Source organism: Anopheles cruzii, chromosome 2, assembly GCF_943734635.1.
Source record: "Anopheles cruzii chromosome 2, idAnoCruzAS_RS32_06, whole genome shotgun sequence".
Lineage (NCBI taxonomy): Eukaryota > Metazoa > Arthropoda > Insecta > Diptera > Culicidae > Anopheles > Anopheles cruzii.
Genome location: NC_069144.1, coordinates 19,515,927 through 19,540,411, shown reverse-complemented (window position 1 = coordinate 19,540,411; position 24,485 = coordinate 19,515,927). Strand labels below are relative to the sequence as shown.

At 47.4% G+C, this 24,485-nt stretch overlaps 1 protein-coding gene across 1 annotated transcript; it reads right to left on the bottom strand.

Annotated features, from left to right (window-relative positions):
* Window positions 1-44: 44 nt before the first annotated feature.
* Window positions 45-19,504, bottom strand: LOC128268292 (uncharacterized). The gene is made up of 4 exons (XM_053005344.1): window positions 18,959-19,504; window positions 2,095-2,230; window positions 1,139-1,649; window positions 45-1,074 (listed from the first exon to the last, which is right to left on the bottom strand). Exons 1-4 carry the CDS (start codon window positions 19,029-19,031, stop codon window positions 898-900), a joined length of 897 nt encoding a protein of 298 aa, XP_052861304.1. The 5' UTR covers window positions 19,032-19,504; the 3' UTR covers window positions 45-897.
* Between the last annotated feature and the right edge of the window lie 4,981 nt (window positions 19,505-24,485).

Sequence of the window (24,485 nt, the reverse complement as noted above, 5' to 3'; positions counted from 1 at the left end):
TAGAGTTAAATAGAGTCACAAGTAACACAGTAAATAAGATTCTGTTCATTGAAGGTTAATGTTTTATTGAGTTTTTCTATATTCACTAATTCACGGCATTATCCTTAACATTACCTATCGATTGTTGCTGTCTAACAACGTATTATCTTTCCGTAGTATGGATTGTTACTTTCTGTAGGCCTGTGTCAGGCCTTTTTTATGTTCTTCCTAGTTGATTAGTCTGTTCTCGTCTGCTTTCTTCAGCTAGCTTCTGTCTTGGTTCGTAGAGTAATTATGTTAGAGCTAATATCTACATTTTATCGTTTATAGTTCTCTCAGCGCGCTGCATCTAGCTGAAGGTTAACGTCGACGGCAGGACGATTAACGTATAATATTTGCTATGCAAGCTTAGCGTCGGCCGTCGTCGGCCCCTGCGCTGCCCTAGCCGGTCTTACACACTCTCTACTGAAAGAGTTTCCAATAAATAAATTAACCTTAATTGGGCCCCTTGGCCACTAGCGTAGCGATCGTAGCACAGCCAAGATCGCGACTAAATGATGCGTTGATGATCAGTTGATGGAATACTATTTTTCGCCATTCGACGACGACGCCGACGACGGCGAGCGACGAGGGATTGAGTTCAATTTGCGCCAACCGCCAGTCCAATCGAGGCCGTGAGAAGGGTTGGCGGTTAGAAACTTAAAGTTAATTTGTCATTCGCTACTAACTGACACCCCTCTCCCGGGAGATGGGCGCACTGTACTTTGGCGTTTGGCCACTCAAACCGCTGGAGGCTTAGGTGGTCTCGCGAATTGCTTGATCTCTAATCTAGAAACTGCCCGAACGCGCTGCGGAGACTACCGGCCTCAGAGGCTACTGTAGGATTGCATTGGCCGGTGCACTGGGCGGTGGACCGAATTATCGTAACCTCAGCAATGCATCGGACCGTAACGTCCACCAGGAAGACGTCCAGCTGCTGACGGTGCTGAGAAGCGTGGGGATGAGCAATAACGCTACGCTGTGCAGTTGAGTGCTGGCCGATGACGAGTAGACCGATGGACATTTGTTCGACTTGTAGTAGTCCTCGCAGTACATCTAGTTCAACGGTAAGCAGACGGTGTTATTGCCGAAGAGATTCAAAGCCAAGCGACATGCCTACCTTTATTAACGTGGAGGACATTTTGTCCAGGAAGCCCCGGGTGAACTGGGCCGTATCCCGGCCGCAGGTGTTCCGTGCTGCGGCCTCCGAGCAATCGAGGTACTCCAAGAAGGAGCAGCAAACGGTCCGCACGTCGTCCTCGTCCGTCCGGCTGGCGGTTCGATGATTTCTCCGGTGGCGCCGTTCGTGTTGGTGTCCACTTGACTCCTGCAGCTGGTGGTGTTCGTGGTCGTGATGGTGCTGATAGTGCTCCGCCGACTGTTGCTGCGACTGCTGCGTGATGGCAGTGACCGTGTGGTGGTACCGGCGGCCACAAACCTCGTAGTCTGGCTTGACCAGCTGCAGACAGGGTGCGTGCGAGAGGAACTCGCTCTGATACTCGCCCTCCCGGCAAAGGTCACGAACGAATTGGTGCGTGCCGTTGTACAGCTTGTTGAAGCGGTTACGCTGCTCGAGGGTCATGCAACGGCGTGTGTAACTACGGATGCACTGCAGCCCGTTATTTAGATCACTGCATAAAAAACGGAGCGAAAAATTAGGATACTCTCTCAATCTGAAGGACGACAATAGACGGTAACAAATGGGCAAGTTAGTAATTTGAATACTCAGCCGATGAGTTGCGGGAGGCTTTTACTTCACAAAATGGGATGGATTGATTAAGTGATTTTTCAGTTCAATTTCTTCTTCAGATTTGTAAACCATTGACTACTAAACCATTAAATTAAAACTCACAAGCTTAGCACAAAAAAATGGAAACAATGTAAGTAAAGACCTTTTTTCACCGTGCTTCAGAGTGATGGCAGAACCTTTAGGCAGATTAGTCGTTGCACTATTCTTTCTGGCACGTGCAAATAACTGGACCCATTTTTAATTACATTAGTTTGCTTAAAGAAGACACCATTCGGGGACACGGTTTCGGTGGACAGAGTGTAAATGAGCGTAAAAAACCAACTTACGGGCATATTTTATCAAGGTCCTCCTTTTTGGTCGCGATGGACAGATCCGTGGACGATTGTATCACCTGAAATGGACGGGCACACTTGGCCAGCTCTTCCTGGCCACAGTTTTCCGCTCGTATCCGGGCAAGATTCACTGCAAATTCCCACAGCAACCATGCGGTGGTCGTCGTCGGTTGGTTGGCGGCGCCAGAAGAAGCAGCAGAGCAATGGAAAAACGAGGCAACGAAGAAGAAACGAAGAAAATTAGAAATTGAAAGAGTCGTCCCGAACGAACCAATTAAAATGCACGTCAAAAAATAGCGTTTCAAGTGTAAATTCATCGAAAGAATTTCCCGCGCGCCTTCCGACCGAGGGCTGCAACTCATTCAAATCACCCTCCTTGCTGCCTGTCCGCGAAGCGCACACCCGCCGCCGCCTGCGCCCCTCTGGTGTGCCTGCCGCGGCCCACAAATCGGCCGTGGTCAGTGATGGGAAGTTTTTCAAATTAAAAATTCATTTAGAAGGGTTTATCAAAGAAAGTGTCGGGCCGGAACGCGAACAGCGTGTCCAAGGCGCCAAGGACCAAGCTGAGAGCATCACCAACCCGACGCCAGCAAGAAAACCGGACTAACAAACTATGTTTCTTTCCCGTGCCGGTGCACTCTTGACCATGATTTGAATCGAGTTTTTTGTGCCCCTTTCCACGTCGTCCAAGACGAGAGTGGGCGGACGAGGAGCGGAAAAGTTTCATCACCGCCCCCGACGGTGGCCGATCTGCTGTCCAGCGCAGCGTTTTCGCAAAACTTTTGCCCAACGTTTTACTACAACAAAATTTGCACCATTAAATGATCGTACCGCACCGTACGGGGATCGGCACTGGCAGAAGGATAAGTTATCGTTGGGTTGCTGTCTGTTTTTTTCGCTTTACACTGCATCCGCGGTAATTCCCGGTTCTGGGTGCAACCGACCGCGCGCTGCTCCGGCTGTCAGAGTAGAGCTGCTCCTCCACGACTTATTGATGCTTTTGGCATGAAGTTGGCGTATAGTTTACGTGTAATCAGTTTGTTCGTATCTTCGTTCGCGCGCCATCTTTGAATAATTTTTGCCGCAACTTGGCAACTGTCCAAACTCCGTCATTATCGCTCGTCCGATCTCCATGATAATCTTCCAACAATTTCCACTTCAACGGGGTGAGCCGTCTCCGTCACGGAACCGGATCGTTTCTATGGAGTGTGTGTGAAGCTTTTGATTTTAGCCATTTTTGTGGGCCGCAAAAGAAGCAGTTTTTTATAGGATATAGGTATTTGTTAAACGATGTGGTAAAATGATCAGTTTCTGAAGATTTAATTGAGAAAGAGTGTTGAACATAGAGAAAGGTTTCAACTTTGTGAAATTTTTAATGTGACAAAATGATTTTATTTACTTGATCCGACGAACATCCGAGAATTTGAGCCTTTGATTTGGCAACTTGAAGTCATATTCCACCATTAGAAACGGCTTAGGCAACACCGTCCGTCGATGGGAACTTTGCAAGCATTTTTATCGAATTTGCCGTCAACAAGAGCTTTTAAGTGGAAAACAATTTGGAAGTTGGTTTCCAGCCGTCGGAAATGGTCTAGTTGAAGAGCGTGAAGCTAAAGTTCGGACTAAACAAAAAGGAAGCGATGTGAATCCAAAAACCAGCAAAATCAATGGCCGAAAAAGACAACACATTTTTTTCAACCATGCGCGGACCAAAATCGAGAGAAAAGTTGGTCGAATACAACTAAATCATCATAACAACAGTTTCCATCAGTTGTGTGTTTTATACGACAGAATTATTCTGCCGAACCCTGTCAATTGTCGGGAATCAGGAATTCCAGGAATCATTAAGATCAAACATGGAAAACGCGGTCAAATGTCAGCTGCGTACAATATTGCTATTAACTTCCAAGAAACTTGTAAATATTCATGGAACTTTGTTTCAATTTCTTGACGAACAATATGCAGGGACGCTCATTAAAACGAATAATAAATGCATCCATTGATAAAATTGCATTTGCTTATCTCTCGAGACAGAAATTATATCTCATAAACAATTTGAACTGTTTACATTAAATTTGTTGCACGCTATCCCACAGCGCAAAGACGTTAATTTTTTTAACGGTATTGTCTCATTAGAATCACTTTGTTTGGGAACCCTTTGAAATTCACGAGGGCTATGGGCTGAGTTTATGCAAATCATCCAGACCCGATCAGTCAGGTAGGTTACCCAAATAATTGAACCCCGAAAAAGAAAACGAACCCCCACAAAATATCTTGCGCCCTGTTTGCATTTTAGCCTCCATAGCTCCTTTGGCGGGGATTCACCCAAGGTGTTAATTTATTGCATTTTTTGCGGTCTTCCGTTACACACCAGCAAGCAAGGAGTTTCGGGTTCGGAGCTATTCGCTCCCAAACTCTGCAGTCCGGGGAGTCGGCTCAGACCGGACCGAACCGAATGGGAGTAAATTATATTTCACCTCCAGCAAGGTGCCTTTTTTTGGCGCTCCTCACCTCAGGAGCCCCTTTGGCGCTGGACAGAAGAGGTTTCGGGCGTTTTCTTTTTTGCGCGATCACAAGATCCGCAGATCCACAGCTCGCCCGCCGGGTCGCTGCTGCTGCGGGGTTTAAGCATGTTGCTGCCATCATTTATTTAAATTTTCGCAACAATGCCCAATGCATGCACAGCGCGTTTCTCCGTTCACCCCGTTTGCCCGCGCTGGTCCATTCGGGTGTGTTCGGGTGCATTGGTCAGGCGGGTTGTTTTTTTGCGTTTTCACTTCACTCTCGTACACGTTTACGCCATTTCCACCAGAGTAAGGGCCGGTGTCGACGTGGCACTGGCACCACTGCAACCCGATATGATGGTCGCCCGGTCGAGAGTTGCAGGCATTATTAATGAATATTCAGCACGAATGAAGCGGATGCAGCACTCCACGGGAAGTTGGAAGTTGTCGAATATCCGGCCGTAAAACCGGGATGATAACCTGTCTCCTGCACACACACACACACGGGTACGCGAGCGCGCCAGTGCGCCCAAATGCGACGACTTGGCAAATGGGACCCCAACACGCCAGGACGCTTCAGGGGTGCCGCTGTGCTCAATTATGGGGCCACTGTCGCTGGGTGGGTCCGTCAGGTCGGTTTCTTGTTTTCCGTTAGTGTGAGCTGTGCAGTGGAGCCAAAATTAAAATGATGCGCAAATTTAATATGCAATATGGCCCCAAATAAGAACCGGCCAATAACCTTCGCCAACAACCCGTGTGTGTGTGTCAGCAGCTCTCCAGAGGCATTCGAAGGATCTGACCGGTGCAACGAAGCCACAGAATCGGTTTCGGTTAAGCCTATCGTTTATTGGCACGTACGGCGGATTTGACGGGCCGATCGCATTCGGGACAACCTTCATAGAGCCTCGACTTGCTACCTGCGACGTTCAGCGTTTCAATTATGGTTTCCTATAGCTAGCTTATAAGCAGATTAATGGTGCAATAGTCGATGGACGTGGTTTTCAATCACTGCCATAATGTCATTATTTGCTTTGAACATCGGTAGGTGATCGCTCAGCATAAGAGTAAACCGCACTATCAGCAACATCAAACACCACTCATATGCTGGGTATGTTGGGTTTTATGCAATAAAAAACCTATTAATTAAACGAGCGCGACTTTTGTGGCTTCAAAGCTATTGTGTCGCAGCAGCTTTCGCTGCTCAGCCAATAATAATTTTTTGGACGATATATTAGAACAAGATATTGTTATTGGGCATTTTTATCGCAGGATTACCCGCCCGAAAGTAACAGAGACCAGATTTTTGCGTTATAGTTATTTTCAAGTCAAATTTAAATTGAAGGATTATAAATTGGCAATCGCTTTAATAAAATTTAATCTTAGCTCGGAATAAATTTTTTTTTTCAACTAAATCATTTACTGAATAACGCACAAAAGTGCCGGAAGTGCTACATTTCCAATCACAACGATTGAATCATAATTAGCCCCAAGTTATTAACAGTGAAACATTACACCGTTTAAAGTAATCCGATCTCGGGCTAGAAATAATCCCGAATAGCTGTAGCACCCGTGAAGCTCCGGTCACGCGGCAAACTAAAGGTCATCTATCAAATCTATGTTGCACTATGTTACTTAGGGGTCGCTTCACTGTCCCGATGTTTGCACTTTCCGCTTGGTTTATTATTACAACCAACGCGGACACCCACCGCGATACGGCGATACAATCATTTGTCCCACTTTTTAAGCTTAACGCTCGTTATTAACGGCCCATCGAAAAAAAAAAACGAAATGGCCAACCGACGTCACCATTAGGTTATTAGGTGTCGAGGTGGCAACCGTGACGGTGTGGCCAACATAAGCGGTGCTGCTATGCAAACGAATTTCCTCGCACTTTGCGTCATAGAAACCACCGCTCGAACCCCCAATTCGTTTGATTTTACCTTTAATTTGTCACCCCCGGTCGCCGGGAAGCGATCGATCGCCGAACAATGTATGGACTAGAAATCAGCGGTCGCGTCAGTCAAGCGTTTTGAACGGCCACAAATACACACCACCCAGCTACCGCTCCGTGCCGCCTCCGTCGCGCTCTCTTTGTCTCGAGTTCGCTCATTAAAACATGCACTTGACGCGCGCGTTGCAACATTTTGCATATTCAACGCAGCCTTTCCAGGGAATTGAATCGCAAATCACGTCATCATCGTCAAGGCACAATTACAGCGGGCCCAGTAGTGTCCAGTCGGGCGTGAGAACCCGCAGCGTCGTGTCTCTCTAACGGGTATCATGTGACCGTGGGTGCTTGCACTAGACCAATAGAACGAGGTGGACAAATATTTACAATCCTCCAACGAGCGAGTACAGCGATATCAAACAGTGTTTCCATGGTACCAGAGTCCTCCGGTACCAGAAAGTTTGCGGCCGAGTGATTCACTCTACTACTCCCCGGAGTGTCCCATCTGTGTCCTGGTGGCTCGCAAAAGAGTGTAGAACTTAAATCAATTGAACTGGACACCGGAAAAGGAATCGAATTCGCCCGTTTCGCCCGGCTAATAGTTCGCCGCAACAATGAACTTGCGCAAGTTCATCCGATCTGGAGCGCCCCAGACAACGCTTCCTTCGCCGGAAGTCGGTGGGAATCACAAAGACAAACACACCCGGGGCACCCGGGCTCCACCCGGGGTGTTCCTCTTGCCCGGCTTTGCGGTTGCAATCGAACAGGAGCGCAAACAAACGACGCTGAATGTTTAAATAAATTTAAATGCAAGGACCTCTCGACTCGGCTGCCGGTTGGAGCCAGTGCGGCACACCCGTTTAAGGACATCGTTTACTGATCTCGGGACCGACCGAACGTGCCGCATTCTTCCTCGTGCCGGCGAAGGACGCTTCAGCCGAGCCGAGTTCAAGTAGTTCGAACGCGACACCAGACAAACCGCAAACTACCGGCTATCTACCTGATTTCTGACTTCCCTTGGTACCTTGGACAACTTTGACAAGGTACTGGGGTCACAGTGTAAGGAGCCCCCTCGACACACACACAGTGGGATTATGTTACGGGTTCCCGTGATCCGAATTGTGGGAACGTGCTGGTGATGGGTTTGTGTAGTCGCCACTCTTGGCCGTGGTAGGGCAACAACTTTTCGAGGGATTTGGGATCCTTTCGGTGGGGCGGCTGACAACTTCGGCCATATCTTGCGACTGCAGGACCTGCAGTGTAATGCAGCGCAATTTGCTGCACCAGACCTGCCTGGTGACTCGGCCGCCAACAAACTTTATTTCATTACAACAAACCGCGTTTGGCGTGCTAATCAAGTGGTTTACCAGGTCGATCAGCACTGATTTAGGGGTTAGCATAATGGGAAGTAAGGGAAAGGAAAATAAGCATAAATCGCGGAAGCAAAGAAAGCAATAGTAACAAGAAGAAAAAGATAGAATAAGATAGGTACTAAAGTGAACGAAGTAAACGAAAACTCAATTATTAAATTAAATAAAGTGGGAAACAAAGATTACAAACAAGAGACAAACAAAGATTAGAATTAATAAGTAGAAAAAAGAGACATTAAGTAAATAGAATTAGAATAAGAATAGAACAGATCGCTGGAAACTAAATAAGAAAACCTATCAGCCTAAAACTCAATACCACGACTTGAATCTGATTCTGATCTGATGCTGTTTGCTGTTCCGCAGTTTTCAGAATCACAGTTCAGCCAAATGGGGTTATAGGCACAGCAACGGTAGAAAAGATTAGCCAAACGAGATGCTGAAGCGTAGATTGCCCGACTTAATCAGACTGCCGGCTGCCGGCAACAGCAAAATATTTATGACACGATGGGGGAATTTTTCACACCTACTTAATGTTCTCGCAAGTTCCTCTTAGTAAATGGCTTAAAACAACCGACGCTGATCGCCGACAGCGTAACGGTCCAGTTTTTGTTCACGCTCACGTTCGCCGGACTCTCTCTCTCTATCTCTTTCTCTGGACATAATCCTTTTTAGGGTCCTGCGGGGAAAAAAGAAACGTTGACGCCTACCAAATTGACTCGTGCATCTCGTGCGCTTCAGCAGCTACGAGTGCACTGGAAAAGGTCCCAAGCAATAGTTGTGGAGTGTGTGCCACCGTCCGCCCCGGTTCCCCGCCTCAAACACATCCTGCGGATCTTGCCGTTGGATCGTTTTAATGCCGCCATTCTGCCGTTCTTGTTTTTACCGTTCTTTTCTACCACATCCTTCCGCTTTTAATTCTTACGGCTTTGCGACCAAGTGGGGATTTTTGTAGGGAAGCTATTTTTTTGCATACACCGGGCGGGTGTTTTTTCCCTTGCCATTTTAGTGCTCCTCTTGTGCCCGCCCCCATCAGAAACCACGAACTAGACAACTTTGGTTCGGGTCCCTTCCGCCCTGGCAACGTCCGGCGTGGTCCGGAAGTGGGCCGTTTTCACGTTTACTTCCCTTTTTTGCTGGATATGAAGATGAAGATTTAGGTGGTGCAAATTGGCCGTTTGCCGGCCCGACCGTTACCTGTGGCGGCGGCGGTGGGTAGCGCGCCGAGTGGCCCGGGCCGGGCTAAATCGTTTTCGCCTTGGCGTAAACCATTTCCGTTTAGGTGATTACATTTTTGTTCCTTTTTTTCTGTCGGTGGTTTTCGGTTTAGTTGTGGGTTTTTAGTGAAAGTTGGCCACGGCACAAAACGGCCAGCGGTAACGCTGTAAGCAGCCCATTACGAAGGGTGCTCGTGAGAGTGCTCTTTTAAAAAAATAATAACAAATCTCGGCTCGGCAAGTTTCGTGCGCATATTTCCACACTCGCAGCGCATTGATTAATTATGCATTACCATTTAAAATTAATGTGCAATTCAAAATACATTCGGCATTAGAGGGTCGGGCTGTGGTGACGGCAATGGATAAGGGGATGTTCCCGATAATTAAGCGAAACAAAATAAAATGCGAACGATCAGTACATAAATGAAGCATCGAATGCACGGAAAACACATCGCAAAAGGAGACATAATTGATTGGCTATCTTGAAAATGAAATTTTCGAAAACAGAACACCCAGAATGGAATCATAATTCATAAATTGCCGACGATTGCCATTATCAGCCCGTTGTCGGCTCGCTTAAAGCAAATAAAAAATTAACAGCGCCGAAAGATTTATGAACCCGGGGTCCGGGCACCGAGGCACGAGGCAAATAAAAGATTTATTCAACTCAAGCAGCGAAGGCCAGGGGCTTATGTGGGCCGCCAACGAACCGAGCGCACCGAGAGTACGGAGAGTCCACAACTTTCCACCGCATGTCAACGGTGTGGGCGAAATCTCAACCACAGCCCTCAGACCGGGACGAAGACGGGCCACAAACCGGAAACACATGTGGCCTCTCCGGCGCGGATGTAAATGTCCCCGGCACCTACGAACCGGGACCGTCGCGGATTATCCTTTGCCTGAAGCGACTAGCACCACACCTTTGCTCGGGCTGCAGCTGCAGGTGCAGGATGTAAACTTAATGCATAAATTATTAATTTGCCCCATCATGCGAACGGGAGCTGGCAAACGGTCGGTTGCAGTGCCGCGGTGTCCTAGGGCGGGCGAAACAAGGCGGATTTGTTGTGGGGCAAATTGCAACGAATGCGCTTCTTGGGCTTGGACTCTCACGCAAGAGCCGTGACGTTTTTTGTTGCCCGCTGTCACACCATGGAGGATTCTTTTAGCTTTCTCTCGCTCTCTCTCTATGGCTCTGTGTTCGACCAAACACTTGTTTCGGTTCCCAAAACTGCACGGCCATGGGCACCACAGCGCACAGTGGCGTGAAACGAGCCCGCCCCACACGTGGGGTTTAGGCGGGATTGCGCTGCGGATAATAATAGGAAATGAAATGAGCAGCACCGGGAGGGGCGCAGCGAGGCTTCGCCGTGTTCCCACTCCCGTTCAGGGGGATTGTTTAATTATTAGCCCGTTAGAAGGCGGCTTCGCGCTTTTTTTAAGCCCTCTCGCCTTTCTTGTTTTTGTGATCCTGCTATGGGGTTGGTCAGCAAGGATCTTAATATTTTTTGTAACTGTCAATCCTTTCAGTTTTACCTTGCTCGTAATACTGTAATATAGTCAGTTGAGCATTTTTCTTCGTCGGATTTGAGATTCATACGAACAAATTAGTGACGAATAAAGAAAAACTTAAAAACGCTTATACTATCATAACTCAAGCGACACATGAATCATCAACAATCATTTAAGTATTTTCTTCTCGTTCTCTATTTTTAGTAACAAAATATGCATTGCGCCATACTATAAAACTAACCTAAGAGATGCATGATGGAGACGCCTGGTGTTTAAACCGGGCGCCTCCATTTGCTTCGCTAACCATGCGCCTCCATCGAGACTTCGGGCCCTTGTTATTCGTCAAATGTGCTTAACCGATCCGTGGCGCTCTAGCACTCGCATCGATTGTCGCAAATTATGGCCCGAGTGCGAGACAAGCGCAACCGCATCGCCGGTGGTTGGATCCTTCTCCGAAGCGCGTCAAACATTTCAAGAATGCGATTAATTTGTAGTCATTTCAATCTAACACTCATTAGCAACACGAACCAGTCCGAACGGGCCGGCATTGTTGTGCCGTTGAAAGTTCCGTGCTCCGTATGCTGGTCTTGGGCGTTGAGATGGAAATGAAATGCACCCACCCGACCGACCGATCCGACGGTTTCCCGACTCGTTCGGCGGTCGGCCATCTCTAGCCGGGGGCGGGCAACGGGAAGCACTGGAGCAGAAACAGATTGGAAGAACGTTACGCGTAAAAGCCATTATCTGAAGCACCTGTTCCGTGGGTCCCATTATTGACGCACGGCGGAATGCTAAATCGCCAGCATTATGAGGATTATCGGAATTACACGGCGATATTCGCTGGCCAGCAACGCTTTAGGCTGACTGCAGGAGTTCACGGTTCGGTTGTGGAAACGTCCCTCCGTGTTGTCAGTTTGGAACCACGTCTTTATAGTACGCACGGTGGCTGAATTATTTGCTAGGCTGAACGGAAAGCATTGAAGGACTCACACGATTGCATAGCTTTAAGAGCATCAGGGAAAAGAGTTGCAATAGAGTGTTATTATTTATGTGTCGGCATACGGTATAGCGATAGTGGTATAGCGATAGCTGGTCATCCTGCAAAAGCCAGTGCTGTTTTTATTTCACAAAATAGCAGCATAGGGGAAACGCCACACATGCAAAGAGATCTGATTGTTAAGCGTTTTACCAGACTTCCACGAGTTAAGTTCGACGCTCCAAACACATACCCCAGTCGCCTTCTCTTTTCCTTACCTATCACATGACTTAATTTGACATTTTGACAAAATGCCTACGAAAACGTCACCGATAATTAGTCAAACGCTGTCGTACACCGGTACAATGAGAAAGATTAAACCACCGTAAGCTCACTGATTAACGGGTTGACCACACAGATTTTATACAAAGATTGCGCTACCTGCAGGCGATGTGATTAGCCTAGCACCGGAAGCCCTGGTTTCGTGTCCGTGGGCGCACTTAAAAATAAGCACCAATCAAACTTGTCGTCTTCTGCTAGCACTTTTCCTCCCCGATTGCCGCGCTTACTGTTGCGACCGACCGACCGACCGCGAATGCAACTTTATAAATAGTCCTTGCATTTTAATTATCCTGCACGTGCCACCAGCAGTCGATTTCGCATCATTTGTCGCCTTTATTGACGTGAAGCAGCACCACAGTTTTTTGCGACTGATTGAAGCAATTGATGAGGCGCAGAAAAAAACCAAAAAAGTTGTACAATGCAACAACAAGCAACAAGCAAACAATGGGATGCGTAGAAAATAACAGCAAGGACAGAAAGAGAGAGACAGTAAAAAAACCCAGACCAACTCGAAACGTGTGACGCAAATCAGAGTCCAAACGGTCAACCCGGCGCACGAGAGGATCTTTGGACCCTTCCGCACGACGCAAAAGTGCGAAAAAGGAAAGAAAATGGCAAACGGGAAACCGCATACTTATGTTGGGGACGTTTTTTGTGGTTGGCGAAAAATAAAAACAATCCGGTCCACGTAATACGTAATGCCCAGCGTGAGCAGCATGTCACACCACAGATCGGCACCGTCGGAGTGCCGGGGAGAGCTGGTACCGTGTGGAGCAGGACCTCAACCGCAGTTGTTTCCCGCCATTTTAAAAATAGGTTTTTCCCTCGTACTCGCGTGTCTACGGACTCGATCTGCTTGCTCGGTTCAATGTTTGCATTCGGCGCGCTCTAGTTATGAGCGCGGCCCAGTGTCACAACAATGTCTCTGCGCTGTCTGAATGTGTCCACCGTCTGAAGTGCCGTCGTGGTTCGTACGAGTCCACCAGATAAGCCACTTCCGTTCCTTAATCGACCGCTTGACTTAGTGTGGGATTAGGCAGCGCGGGAAGTCCGATAATCCGGACCGGTTCCCTCGAAATGCCGATTGTCGAAACCGGTTTACCCCGCCGGATAATCCAAAGAATGCGATAACGGCCGTCCGATGACGTCGCGCAACAAAACGCTTGCGGCGCGCAACGCTCACGCTTCACGGACGATGCGACGATCGTGAGATGCGATCGGAACGTCAATTGAGGAAAGAAAAACAAGAAACCGAAACCGGATCGAGAAGCGCAGTGGCGTGCACGTTTAATTAAAAACCCTTTCCCACTGCTCCGCCGTTCTCTCTCTCTCCCTTTCTCTCCCGGTCTCCCTCACTTCGCTTTGCGCTCCGCATGATCGCGGATCAGACGCGCAGCCTTAGCCAACTGCCAACTGACCTTACTACGTGAGTTTTTTTTCTCTCGCGCATTTAAAGTGAAGGTGCAGGTTTGGGTGTGTGTGTGGCCTAGCGTAAAGCGTGCGTATCGTACGATACGGAACCGACCAATCGCGGCACTGCACGGGGGCTCGTCTCCTCGTACGACGCGGGCCACGTGTTAGGCCGCCGTCCGCGAAGTCCATCAATTACGAGGCGAGCACAAGCGGAGCGATAATGCAATCGACTCATCCGAGGCTCAACCGTCGCTCAACGTTTCTTTTGGGGCCAGTGGAATGCGCTCTCTTTTTGGCGGGTTTTGTTTTGAATACCTCCGTTCGTAATCAAACGGCTGCGTTGCTGATTTTCTGTGCCAAGGGTTAACGATCGTAAAAGGCCCGGCACGGTCTCAGTCTTCACTCTGCTACAGAACGGTTTGGTTTGGTCAATTGGCGGTTGGCTCTGCGGCCGTGTCTAAGGGGTCAAGGCCGCTACTGTCAGCGTGAGATCTTCAGATTGAGCTGATGACACCAACAAGCACAGCAATGGAAATTAATTCAATTAAGGCCAATTAAGGTTGGAATTGAAGATGTCCGATCAAGATGCGCGTCGGTCATTGGTCTATTGGGAGCTTGGGACTTTTGCAATTCTTCGCGCAGAGGCTCGCCCTTTTTGCTGGGCGTGCCCGATTATCAAGGGCAGCCACAGCACCGTTGGACAGCTGTCATATCTGGAGCCAGCTGGGCACTGACCTAAGCTAGGTTCCAAAAGCGTAGAGCTAACCAGTTGAATCAAAAGTAGCCCCAAGAATAGCCACCAAGCTGGGCGAATCGATCGATGGCTGGCACTCGCTACACGGGCACCCTCGTGTTCTCAATTAGGAACAATTTGCGCATCGGACTTCGGTTCTGATTCGCTGGAACTCGCTCTTTCTCCTGACAGTCAGTCAAGTCATCAGGAAGTGCCCGCACAGCTCTGATCGCTGTGACCGCCAATTACGGTCTGGACCAATTGACGTCACTACGCCATCCTTAGACCGATGGACGTGAAAGGCCGGCAGAACCGACGGGCCCACATGCGACAAAAAAGCCCAAGCTCCATTCAGAATCGGTTGGTCCCGGTTTGCGCAAATCATGCGCGACGCCAATAGAAGATTTTTTCACGCCATCCACAACTCATTGGCCACAATTGAAGAGGACTCTTCCTATGTCCGGGGCGAGAGAAAAAAGAGCGGTAGCAATCGAACCAGTAGGAAGTGGTTACCCACCGAGTACCGAGGATCATTAACTTGTTGCGCGGTATTTATTGGAACCGATCTGCCTCCGTAGTTCGGCAACTCTTGGGAAGCAGCATCTGGTTTGGGGTCTACCCAAACGAAAGTTTTGATTGTGCGTCTTAAATCCGCGACTTCTCGCAAAGTACGCGCGGTTTGCGAATTTCTGAGAACGCCGCGAGCTGCCTTCGGGTGCGTAGTATTTTTAGAAATCTGTGTGGTTAAATCACCCGATTGCAGCTGGCAGCACTGTGACACTGTGGGGTGTGCGATCATCCCTCAGAATCGCACTTTTGCGACGTGGCATAGGTTATGCAAATACGTCGAACCCGAGCCCGGTCGAACGATTTGCCTAATGTATGTGATAATTAAGCCCTCGCGCGAGACGCCGTTGTCTGGGTGAGCCATGGACACGTGCGAAGGCAGTACACCTTTTGCGATGTTGTAGACCCGAGACAGGCGCCCGATCCACGTGCAAATTGATCACGAAAAACATCTCCCGGCAGCTCGCCGCTCATCGCCGCTCGATACTTGGTGGACAGGGCTAGTTTTTCTCATCAACAACAACAATATGTTTTGATCGGTCTCAGCATCTCAGTCATGCGACCTTCTACGGAGCGCACAACTTGTTTTGTTGACTGACGGTGATGTAGCGGTCAGTGTCAGGATGGGTCAGTGCGGCGAAGGTACTCCCAGGAAAGTAAATCAACGTCGGGTAGTAAGTGATCAACCAACTTCCTCAATACATTCATCCAGGTCGCTTGCTGTCCTCTACAGACCAGGTCGATGGCTTTCCGGTAGCAAGTACACGGATCTCCAGTTCTCCAGTACTGGAGCACTCGGAGCGACCTACAAATTCTGTGCGACCCTGAGGACGATCACTGACGCCCATCGTCTTATCGTATGCGTTGTATCATCTTCTTATCGGTTTACCTTGCCGTTACGATGGTCTTTATCTCGACTTAATGTACGTGCTAATTGTCTCTCTCCTTAATTCACTGTGATCGATTGCAGCTATGTTTCGTGATCAGGAAATCGAGATTTTGGGCCTAATAGGAACGGACAGAGCCAGAGGTGTACTCGCAATTGTTCCATCAACAGTGTACCGAGGACCAGTTAGAGTCAACCAACCTGGACCACCTTGAGTTGGCGTAGCTTCCGGCCCACACGTCAGTAGCCGGGCTTAGCACCGGGGAGAATGTCTGTGCTGATTTTTTGCGCCCTGACGATCGGACGGTGCGCAAGACTGTAACGTGATCGGCCGCGAACCGTGCCGCACGTTCTGACGCAAACGCCTCTACACTCCTGGGATTAAGAACTGAGCAAACAAACCGAAGCCTCTCACCGTCCGTCCTATCCCTCTGTCTCTCTTTCTCTGGTTTTATGGACAATCGTACGCGCAATGCAATATTCCGCAACTTGTAGCGCTGGTCTGCCTCCGACGAGAGCTAAGGTGTGCCAAGGTGAGGTTGTAGTCGTTGTTGGGGAACTCCATATCCGCTGCCGAATGAAACTACACACAACCGATGAGCATAGCCCGGTGCGATAACGAGGCGCATCTCACGCACCCCACGGTCGGCATATCTTGGTATGTTTGACGGGCAAGAAGTTGGGTGAAGTAGAAACCAATGGGAAACACCGGACCGAGCCGACCGGGTGGCTGCCCATCTCCCCGTTTCCCTCTTACCACGTCCGTGCTCCACAACCACGCCGTTGCGGTGTATTGTTATCCGAGCCCAAGCAGAACCCCGCCACGCAAAGCGAAAGTTCCCTGGCTGCGTGCGGCGCACCGTGTCCGAGCGCGGCAAAGAAGCATAACCATAACCTCAAAACAAATCAAACAAACTTGCAAACTGAGCAGTTTCCCGTGCAGCCGTCGTCGACAACTGCAACTCTAGAAGCCCACAACCGTTGCTAGGTAACAACAACCTCTTGCGCACTATGCTGTCTGTGCTAGTTTGGTGGTAGCGGTGGATTCTTTTCAGCCCTGTCTGGGAATCTCCAACTGAGGCGCACACCCAACCGGTACACGTCATGTTGGCGAGGTGGTTGGCGATCGCTGCTTGTCTGCACTCATACACACGTATGCGCAGGGGTATCAAACACCTGTCGGTGACGTCAGCGGACGAATCGTACGATGTGCACGATTGGCTAATGGCACCCCACATTGGCGACCTTCCTCTGTTTGCACACCGTTTGCCCCACCAGATGTGCCTGCGAACGCGTGACTCCTCATTTGATTGCCATCGTTCGATTACTATCACCCCAGAGGTGTGCTACTACGAACTGTCAATTGTTGAATGATTTGTTTCATTTCTAGTGCCTCATGTGCTTTGGGTAGGTGAGCGTTACAATCATTACAAAACATAAACCCGCTGAACACCGTCTTTACGCCAATTTATCTCCTCGAGTGTGGCGCTCTGTCCAGCCATATCTCCCCGTTCAGGACAGAAGCACCCAAATAAAGATGTTAACCAGCTGACGCTATGAAATGGTGACACTAGAAATTCTGAGAATATTGGCGACTTCATTAAAGCCTATAACTTCCATCTTTCGCACTCCTATATAATAGAGACAATTCTGTATAATACTAGCTGTTCCCGGCGTGCGTCGCCACACCATATTTCATTCTCATTTCTGTATGATCCGTTTTTTTAAATGATTCGCTAAATGTAATTTTGTCTTTGATTACTGGGACTAATCCAGCAATGTCTATGGAGAAAAAGTATCTACAAAATGTATTCTATGTCCGTCTCCTGATTCTAGGCAAATCGGTTCCGCCGTTCTTTTTTTTAAACCGCATAACGCATTCCTAGGGCTACTGTAGTTGACAACTAGATACAAAAAAGTGAGCGATCAGTGAAAATCTGATCAAAGACGGCCGTGCTTCCATCCCTACTTTTCGCCAAACTTGGCTCGCAGCCCAACAAGCACCGAAAACCGAACTGTATCAACGGGGGTTTATTTTTGAATTTGGCACAAGCTGTCGTTTAGTTGTCCGTGTGTAGCTCCGTGTGGCCGACTCGTTGTTGAGATATCAGGTGAGATATGGCCTTATGTTGCTCCAACCCGTTGCACAATTAACCGTTACAGGAAGAGGAGTTGTGATTCATTTATCGCTACGGAACCGAGTTGAGTCACGCAACAGTCAGCGATCAGTTCAGTTCATCGCACGTAGTACTTGAGCTACGATTTTGTTGTTCCAATATTTTGGCCCATTAAAACTACTCCTATGGGCGTGCTCGAAAGCAGATTTCATCGCAACCACCGTGTCAACGTCGTCAGACAACTCAGATGACCGTGAGAGATCTCCTGAGTGTGGCCTGTTTCTTATCAGTCTCCGGTTCACGCTGCTACCCACTGTGCAAACAATGTAACACCCGACAGTGGCGTTCTGATGGCGTGTTGTCTTATGTCAAAGCAGATCAAGTTGGGGCTGCTCCTTAGCCAAAGCACAGATTTCTGTGAACTATATACACTAAACTGAAAGAGAGGGTCGAATTGATCGCAACATGCCCGAAGTCTATATCTTGTTTACCTTTGTGCCGATTATATTACATAAACCGACATTACTTGACCACTTTGGGGATGGAATGATAGCCGATCGAGGGCGGTTTACCCAATACGTATCGTCGATCGTCACCAATCATTTGATTTGTTTCAAATTTTGCGCATCGCAAATCTGGACGAGTTGTGTCGAAACACTTATCACCTTAGCGGATTTGTAAAGCCTCCAAAGAGGCGACGTGGCTCACTTAACACGTTTGTGTCCTTATTTACATACGAAAGGCCCCGCCCGCTCGGTGAGTATTTTGGATGCGGCGTAAAAGGAAAGAGTGGCAAAAAATGAATAACTTAACGTTTGCTCTTCTCATTTTGGGGCAGCATATTGTGGTTTTTGCATTTTTTTCCCCCTTCACTTGGCCATTCGAACCCGCTTTGAACCGGATTCGCGAATTTTTGTGACACATTTATCACTCACTTGCCCGCGATCGTGTCTTGGTAAACTGAGTGGAATGCGCTGATAATGAGCGTAGTGCGCAGTTTTTTTCTCTGGAAGGTATTCGGTTCGAGCATTCCTTTCGTTTAACTTCTTTTCGATTCTGTGTGCTTCGGTTGGCTTTACCTTTAACTCGTTTCATTGCGGTTCGTTTAACTTTACTTCTTTTATTTCGTTCGGTTTCACTTCTTTACGGTTTACTGCTCCCGTTTTATTCATCTTCTTGCTTCATTTAATCGGTTATATCTTCCATTGGCAGCAGGAAGCTTTTGTTTGTTTCTTAAATAACACAAATCGCTTTAACAGATTTTGATTACGGGACTTACCGGTAATAAATACGGTGACGAGTATGCTGAGCCGATTGTAGAACTTTCCAAAGTCTGTGAGGATTGGGAGCATTTTATGCGTTTCTATGGTTTCGATAGTTGAAAACTTCGTTCAACAAATCCCTCTGCTAACCTTTTTAGTTTAACAGTCCTTCAGTGGTTTTCACTTCTAATCACTTATGTTTGTGTCACTATTTTGTTCTCTTAATGCATACCTTCACCACCATCTAGTTTCTAGGTGGTCAGTTTTCTTCCTCAAGCACTTCTCTCTAAGCATAGGCAAATAAACAGTTCATGCTATGGCTTCGCGTTATGCGGCAGCTTATTACTGCGTTGTCGTGAGGAATGTTACCCTCGCCTTGCACGATTTGGTTCCGGTCGTTACTGGCGAAGAAAGCTTTCAAACGCTGGTCACTGTCCAAAACCCAACGGTCCACTTTATCGGCGCCGATTGGGGCAACGGTTCAGAGCACAGCGCTCGTTGCGATACACGTTGGCGTCAGTAAAATGGTAAGCGAAGTACAGCTTCCGCGGCAACCGCTCGTGACGAGATCCAAACGGTAACTGACTATTCGACTAAATAACCGACCGTTCGAACCAAGCTCCCGCGAATTTTACTCTTTCGCGCGGCACTTGAAACCGAACCTCGTGTTCGTGTCTCGCCCGCTGTGCTCGGCAGCCGTCGGGCGATGTGTCGTTGGCCGTTGTGCTGACGCGTGGTGAATGCCATGCGACATGGCTGAAAGGCGCACGTGGAAACTGAACGGTAGAAGTAACACGGTGCACGTGGAAATATTAGGGTTTCCATTAATTCATGCCGTTTTGATTCGACAATTGAGCCCTAACTATAACAACAAAACATATGACTACTTTAATGAAAGTATTGTCCGTCGTTAGCTACTACTTTCTGCCATCTTTCAGATAATTCACGGGTTTCGTGTCGATATAACTCATCCATCTTTATCAGCGATCCAATTAGAGATCCATTTTACATAAGGGAATATTTTTTTGCACAGTGAATATTTCGTTTTCGTTGCGATAGATCTGGTTCGCTTTCGGTAGCACTTTTCTTCACATTAAGTTCACGAAAAAGTACACCCCCCAAAATTTTTTAATATATTGAATATTTTTTTAAAATTTCTTACCTTCTTAATTTCTATAATTTCTTAATTCTATTTATATTTTAAATTAAATTTTTTAAAGTTTGAACTACCTACTTACAACGCAAAAAAGACATTTCGATGTTCTGAATTTATTGTGTGTGAATTTATGTTATGTTAATAATCCCTCCTTAAACGCCTTAATCACTGAACCCTTTAATATAATTGAATCTTCATTTTCAAAATCGCTGACTCCTTAAGCGCCAGGCTAAAGAATCATAAGCAAATATATGAATTGTTAAAAATTGTCCCAACCCAAAGCTTCTCACCGCCAGCAACTATTTAGATGGAAATCCTTCATCTCACGCCAAGTGATGGGCATTAGAACCTTCAACTAGTCAGCGGTATTTGAAACAATCCATTTAATGCACCTTCTGCATCATCATCTGCCGCTTCACGGGAGGCTGCTTCAAGCGTCCGTTCGGGGAAAGCGAAACAACTTCAGTACAGTTTACCACACACTCCCGCTGCTCGAGAAAGGCTCGAGGAAAAGCTGACAATTAAACAGCCTCCGTTAGCGTCGGGCCTCGGCTCCGGCTCCGTGCCATGATGCACCGATGGATGTGATGGGTCTCCAATCGTAGTCGAGTCCCAGCTGGAGGGTGTTGGGCTGTACGTGTGTCTGTGGTTGGGTGAATATTTTTGTAATGTCCTGACGGGCCTGCCCGGGGGAGAAGCGGAATTTTCAGTGCTGCGGAGAAACACTGAGCCGTACATAATTTTATACGCAACGTTGTCGTAATGTTGACTCTTTTCTCTGTCTGGCAACACTATCGTACGGATAGTGCTTTGAAACCGGCCGGCCTCGGCCGAAGTGTATAAATGTGCAAGGATTATGGCGTCTGAATGACACTTTGACGGTGTGCCGCTCCTGTTGGCAGGACGCAGTTTAGTGTCTGACATTGAGACGTTTAGAGCCCATTGAAGATGGGTTGCATAAAATACCACGGTGGCTGTGCATCACCACGGTCGAATGCAATAAATCGGCTAGCGCACGCTCCTTGACGGAGCGAGCATGACTAAGGATGGCTTGGCCGGGTCGCAGGAAATGCTGAGTGACAGAAACGTTCTGTAATGGGCCTAGTGGCAGGTTTGGGCACTAGGTGCTTCTCAGTGTCATTATCATTGCTTGTGTGGTGCGCTTTAAATGGTTAAACTTTACTGCCGTCTTCTGGAGGCCATTAGTTAGCCAACAAAAGAAACTTTTTACTAAGGCTTGATAATGCTGAGCGATTGCGAAAGGTCCTGCGGAACAGCGGGATTAAAGAAACTGATCACAACGATTAGAAGAGTGATAAAATCTAGAGATATCCTCGAAGTTAAGTGATTTCTGAATCATAAATACATATAATAGAATACTAAATAATATGATTGACAGCTGAAGAGGTGATTAGTTAATGTAGAAATGGGCTTATAACTTGAAATCCTTATATAAATTAAACTTACGTTGAGATTCGGAGAGGAGGAGGAGACACGGACTTAGGTATGTAAAAGAATAAATTTACAAGTACATTAAATCGACATTTTTTCGTTTTTTGCATCTTCCTTCGCCTGCTATTTCTAATGGCTAATGCCAATAATCAAGGTAGGCCAGGATTCGTCGTAGTTCAGACCATTCCACCGACTGTATGATAATTAATAAGCATAGCAAGCATAGCAGCATACAGTATGAAAGCATCATCACATATCAGTTTTTAAGTCTAATCTTTATTTATTGATACTATTGGGGATAAGTTGTGCTCCAGTTAGTTAGTGTGAGAAATAACGACATGAAGAATCTGCCAAACTAAATTACAGTACGTTACATTACATTGTAACATAGGTGGAAAATTGATCACTGAGCAAAGACAAATATGACTGCCAGAAATGTTCACTACTAGATCTTGGTTTTAAGCATAAACTATGTTCCGTTGCCTTTTATAAGTCTTCAATTTCTTGCAAAATTATTCAACTTAAACTGTTTGTCTGTGAAAGGAAAAAAAACATAGAAACAAATAAATAACTCTTTAATAATCTGTTGTATGAATTGACAGCTTTTTTAATCTAAATAAAGCACTTTTTATTTAGAAACTTTTTCACTTTCTTTGGAGATCCAAATTATAGGTCGCAATATGCTCCTCCAAAAGTAGTCGATTTGGGTTTTCAGTTCCTAATTCGAGTTCATCCAGACTGTGTGGAAAGACAAAAACATATGATTTGTGGCATCTCTTCGCCGGTATATTTGCCGCAGCATTGTGTTTGGCGGACAGTAATGAATTGTGCTTCATTATTTCGAATAATGTTCCGCGGACGAGCAGTCCCCTCCGCCTCCCGGGGGACCGTGGGCGCTTAAGCAACGAAAATGACATGAATCAATCATTAGGAAGCCGAAGTGCGTTCCGCGATTTTTCCGCGCGACCAAAATGAATGATGGCGCGTTCGGCGCTCTGGCCGCCTGATGTGATTATACTTCTTCCTTTAATCAAATTTTCCGCTCCCCAGCGGTGGGATGTTGCCGAACGGAAAAAGAAACAACACAAATCTTCGAATCGGATCGGAAGCACGGAATCGACAAGCAACGACAAGAATCATTTCAAACAATTCGCCTCTACAGCAGGCTGTGAGAAAACCCCTGCAGGGTATGCAACGGGCGCAACACCTGGCGAATCGGGCGAAAGTGCAAATTTGTTCAACTTTCAAACATTCCGTTAGTTGTCGGATACTTTTTTTTCGTTTTCCAAGTGCTTTTATGCTGAAACTAGCGCTGCTCTGGGTGGTTCCGATGCACAACGTCTTCGTTGCTCGATGATGAACGGGGCACCACTAGCACAGGGCAGCTACCCGGGCACCATTGCTACCATTAAACACTCTCGCAGCGCGTGATTCCCACGGCGGTAATTACTTCATGGAAAATTAAGCAACAAATCCATCGATTCTTCGATTTCTCGCACCGGTCCCAACAGCCGAGGACCTGCCGCGGTTCGAGGATCATCATCCCGTCCCGTCGATGCTCGACTTCACCGACGGTGACTTAAGGATTTTCTTCACCTCGCGGTCGAACGGTGTCGATAGATTAAGACTGGGAAGGTGGACCCCCGTGTTTGGCGGGCAGTATGAAGAGCCCTCGCAAAGAAACATAAAATTTCTTTTAATTAAAAACTTTTCCCATGCTTCCCGTTTTACAGTTCGCGAGGTTCGACGTCGCCGTCGGTGGCGCACGGTCTCGCGTAGAAAGATTTATAAACGCCATCGCCGACCCCCTCGAGCCAGGCCGACCCACGCATCCTGGAGTGCTGCAAGTTATTCTTGGCTCGCCTTTACAGTTGCACCCTCTTGTAGCGCGCGTCCAATCCAAAATCATGCTGCACCGATTGAAAAGGACCCTCTCGCGCCCTGTTGGGCAGCAACGTAGGCACCGGAGCCCAAATGGCGTGCGCGCGAATGAAAGTGGAAAGTTTACGGTGATTATTTTTTATTCCCGTGCAACGTTTGATTTTTCGGTACTATCTAAAGTTCTGGGTGACTTTGTAGCTGCCTTTGGTACTGGCCGTCCTTTTATGCTGTCCGGCGAAACGCTGTAGTTGCTGCAATCGTACTGTTTTGTGGTCTTTTGTGTGTAGTTGAGACCTGTTCTTTTCGCTTCGTTCAAATTAAAACTTTAAAAACAAAAACATTTCGATGCAGCTCACCATAATGAAGGTGTTTCTAATGGATTCCCCAAATTACAAGTCAAATTTGTCGTGGTAAAAAGATGTAAAATAATTGTTCGATAATCGAAACCCCAAAAGCCGTCCTAAGGTGAGCCGAACCGATGGGCGGTGAGTGCAAAAATTCCAAGTGCTCCACACTCCGCTTAGTGCCAGACGCCATCCAAAATTGATAACCATAAATTTGACCGCCTGAGAAGCAACTTCGAGCTCCAAAAAAACGGCTCTACAACTTGTCGAACTTTATCTTCACCCAAATATGTTACTTTTCACTCGCGACCTCACTGCCAAAGACCTGCCGGGAATTGGGACGCGACAATCGGCGAGCCAGGTCTGGGGGCCACCAACTGGCTGTCTGCGATGACTTTATCACCTCATCTACCATTGTTTATGGACGTAATTTTGGTGCCCTTCGCATCTCGGTCCGCTGTTCCCGCGTTGCTTCGGCTGTCCATTTGCCAGTAGAAAACGTGAAAAGCGAAAGAAAAGCGATCAAAATCGGGCACGAATCGAAAGTTTCTCCGCCGCCGTTGGAATTCCCGAAATCGAAGTGGTCAAAAGAAGAAGAAAAACGGGAAAAAACTTTGATCAGAACTGTAATACATCCTGCCCAGTGATTCTTCGCGATACTTGCGCGATTTCTCGGCGGTTCAGTGGTCCAGGTCCAGGCGTAACGAATCG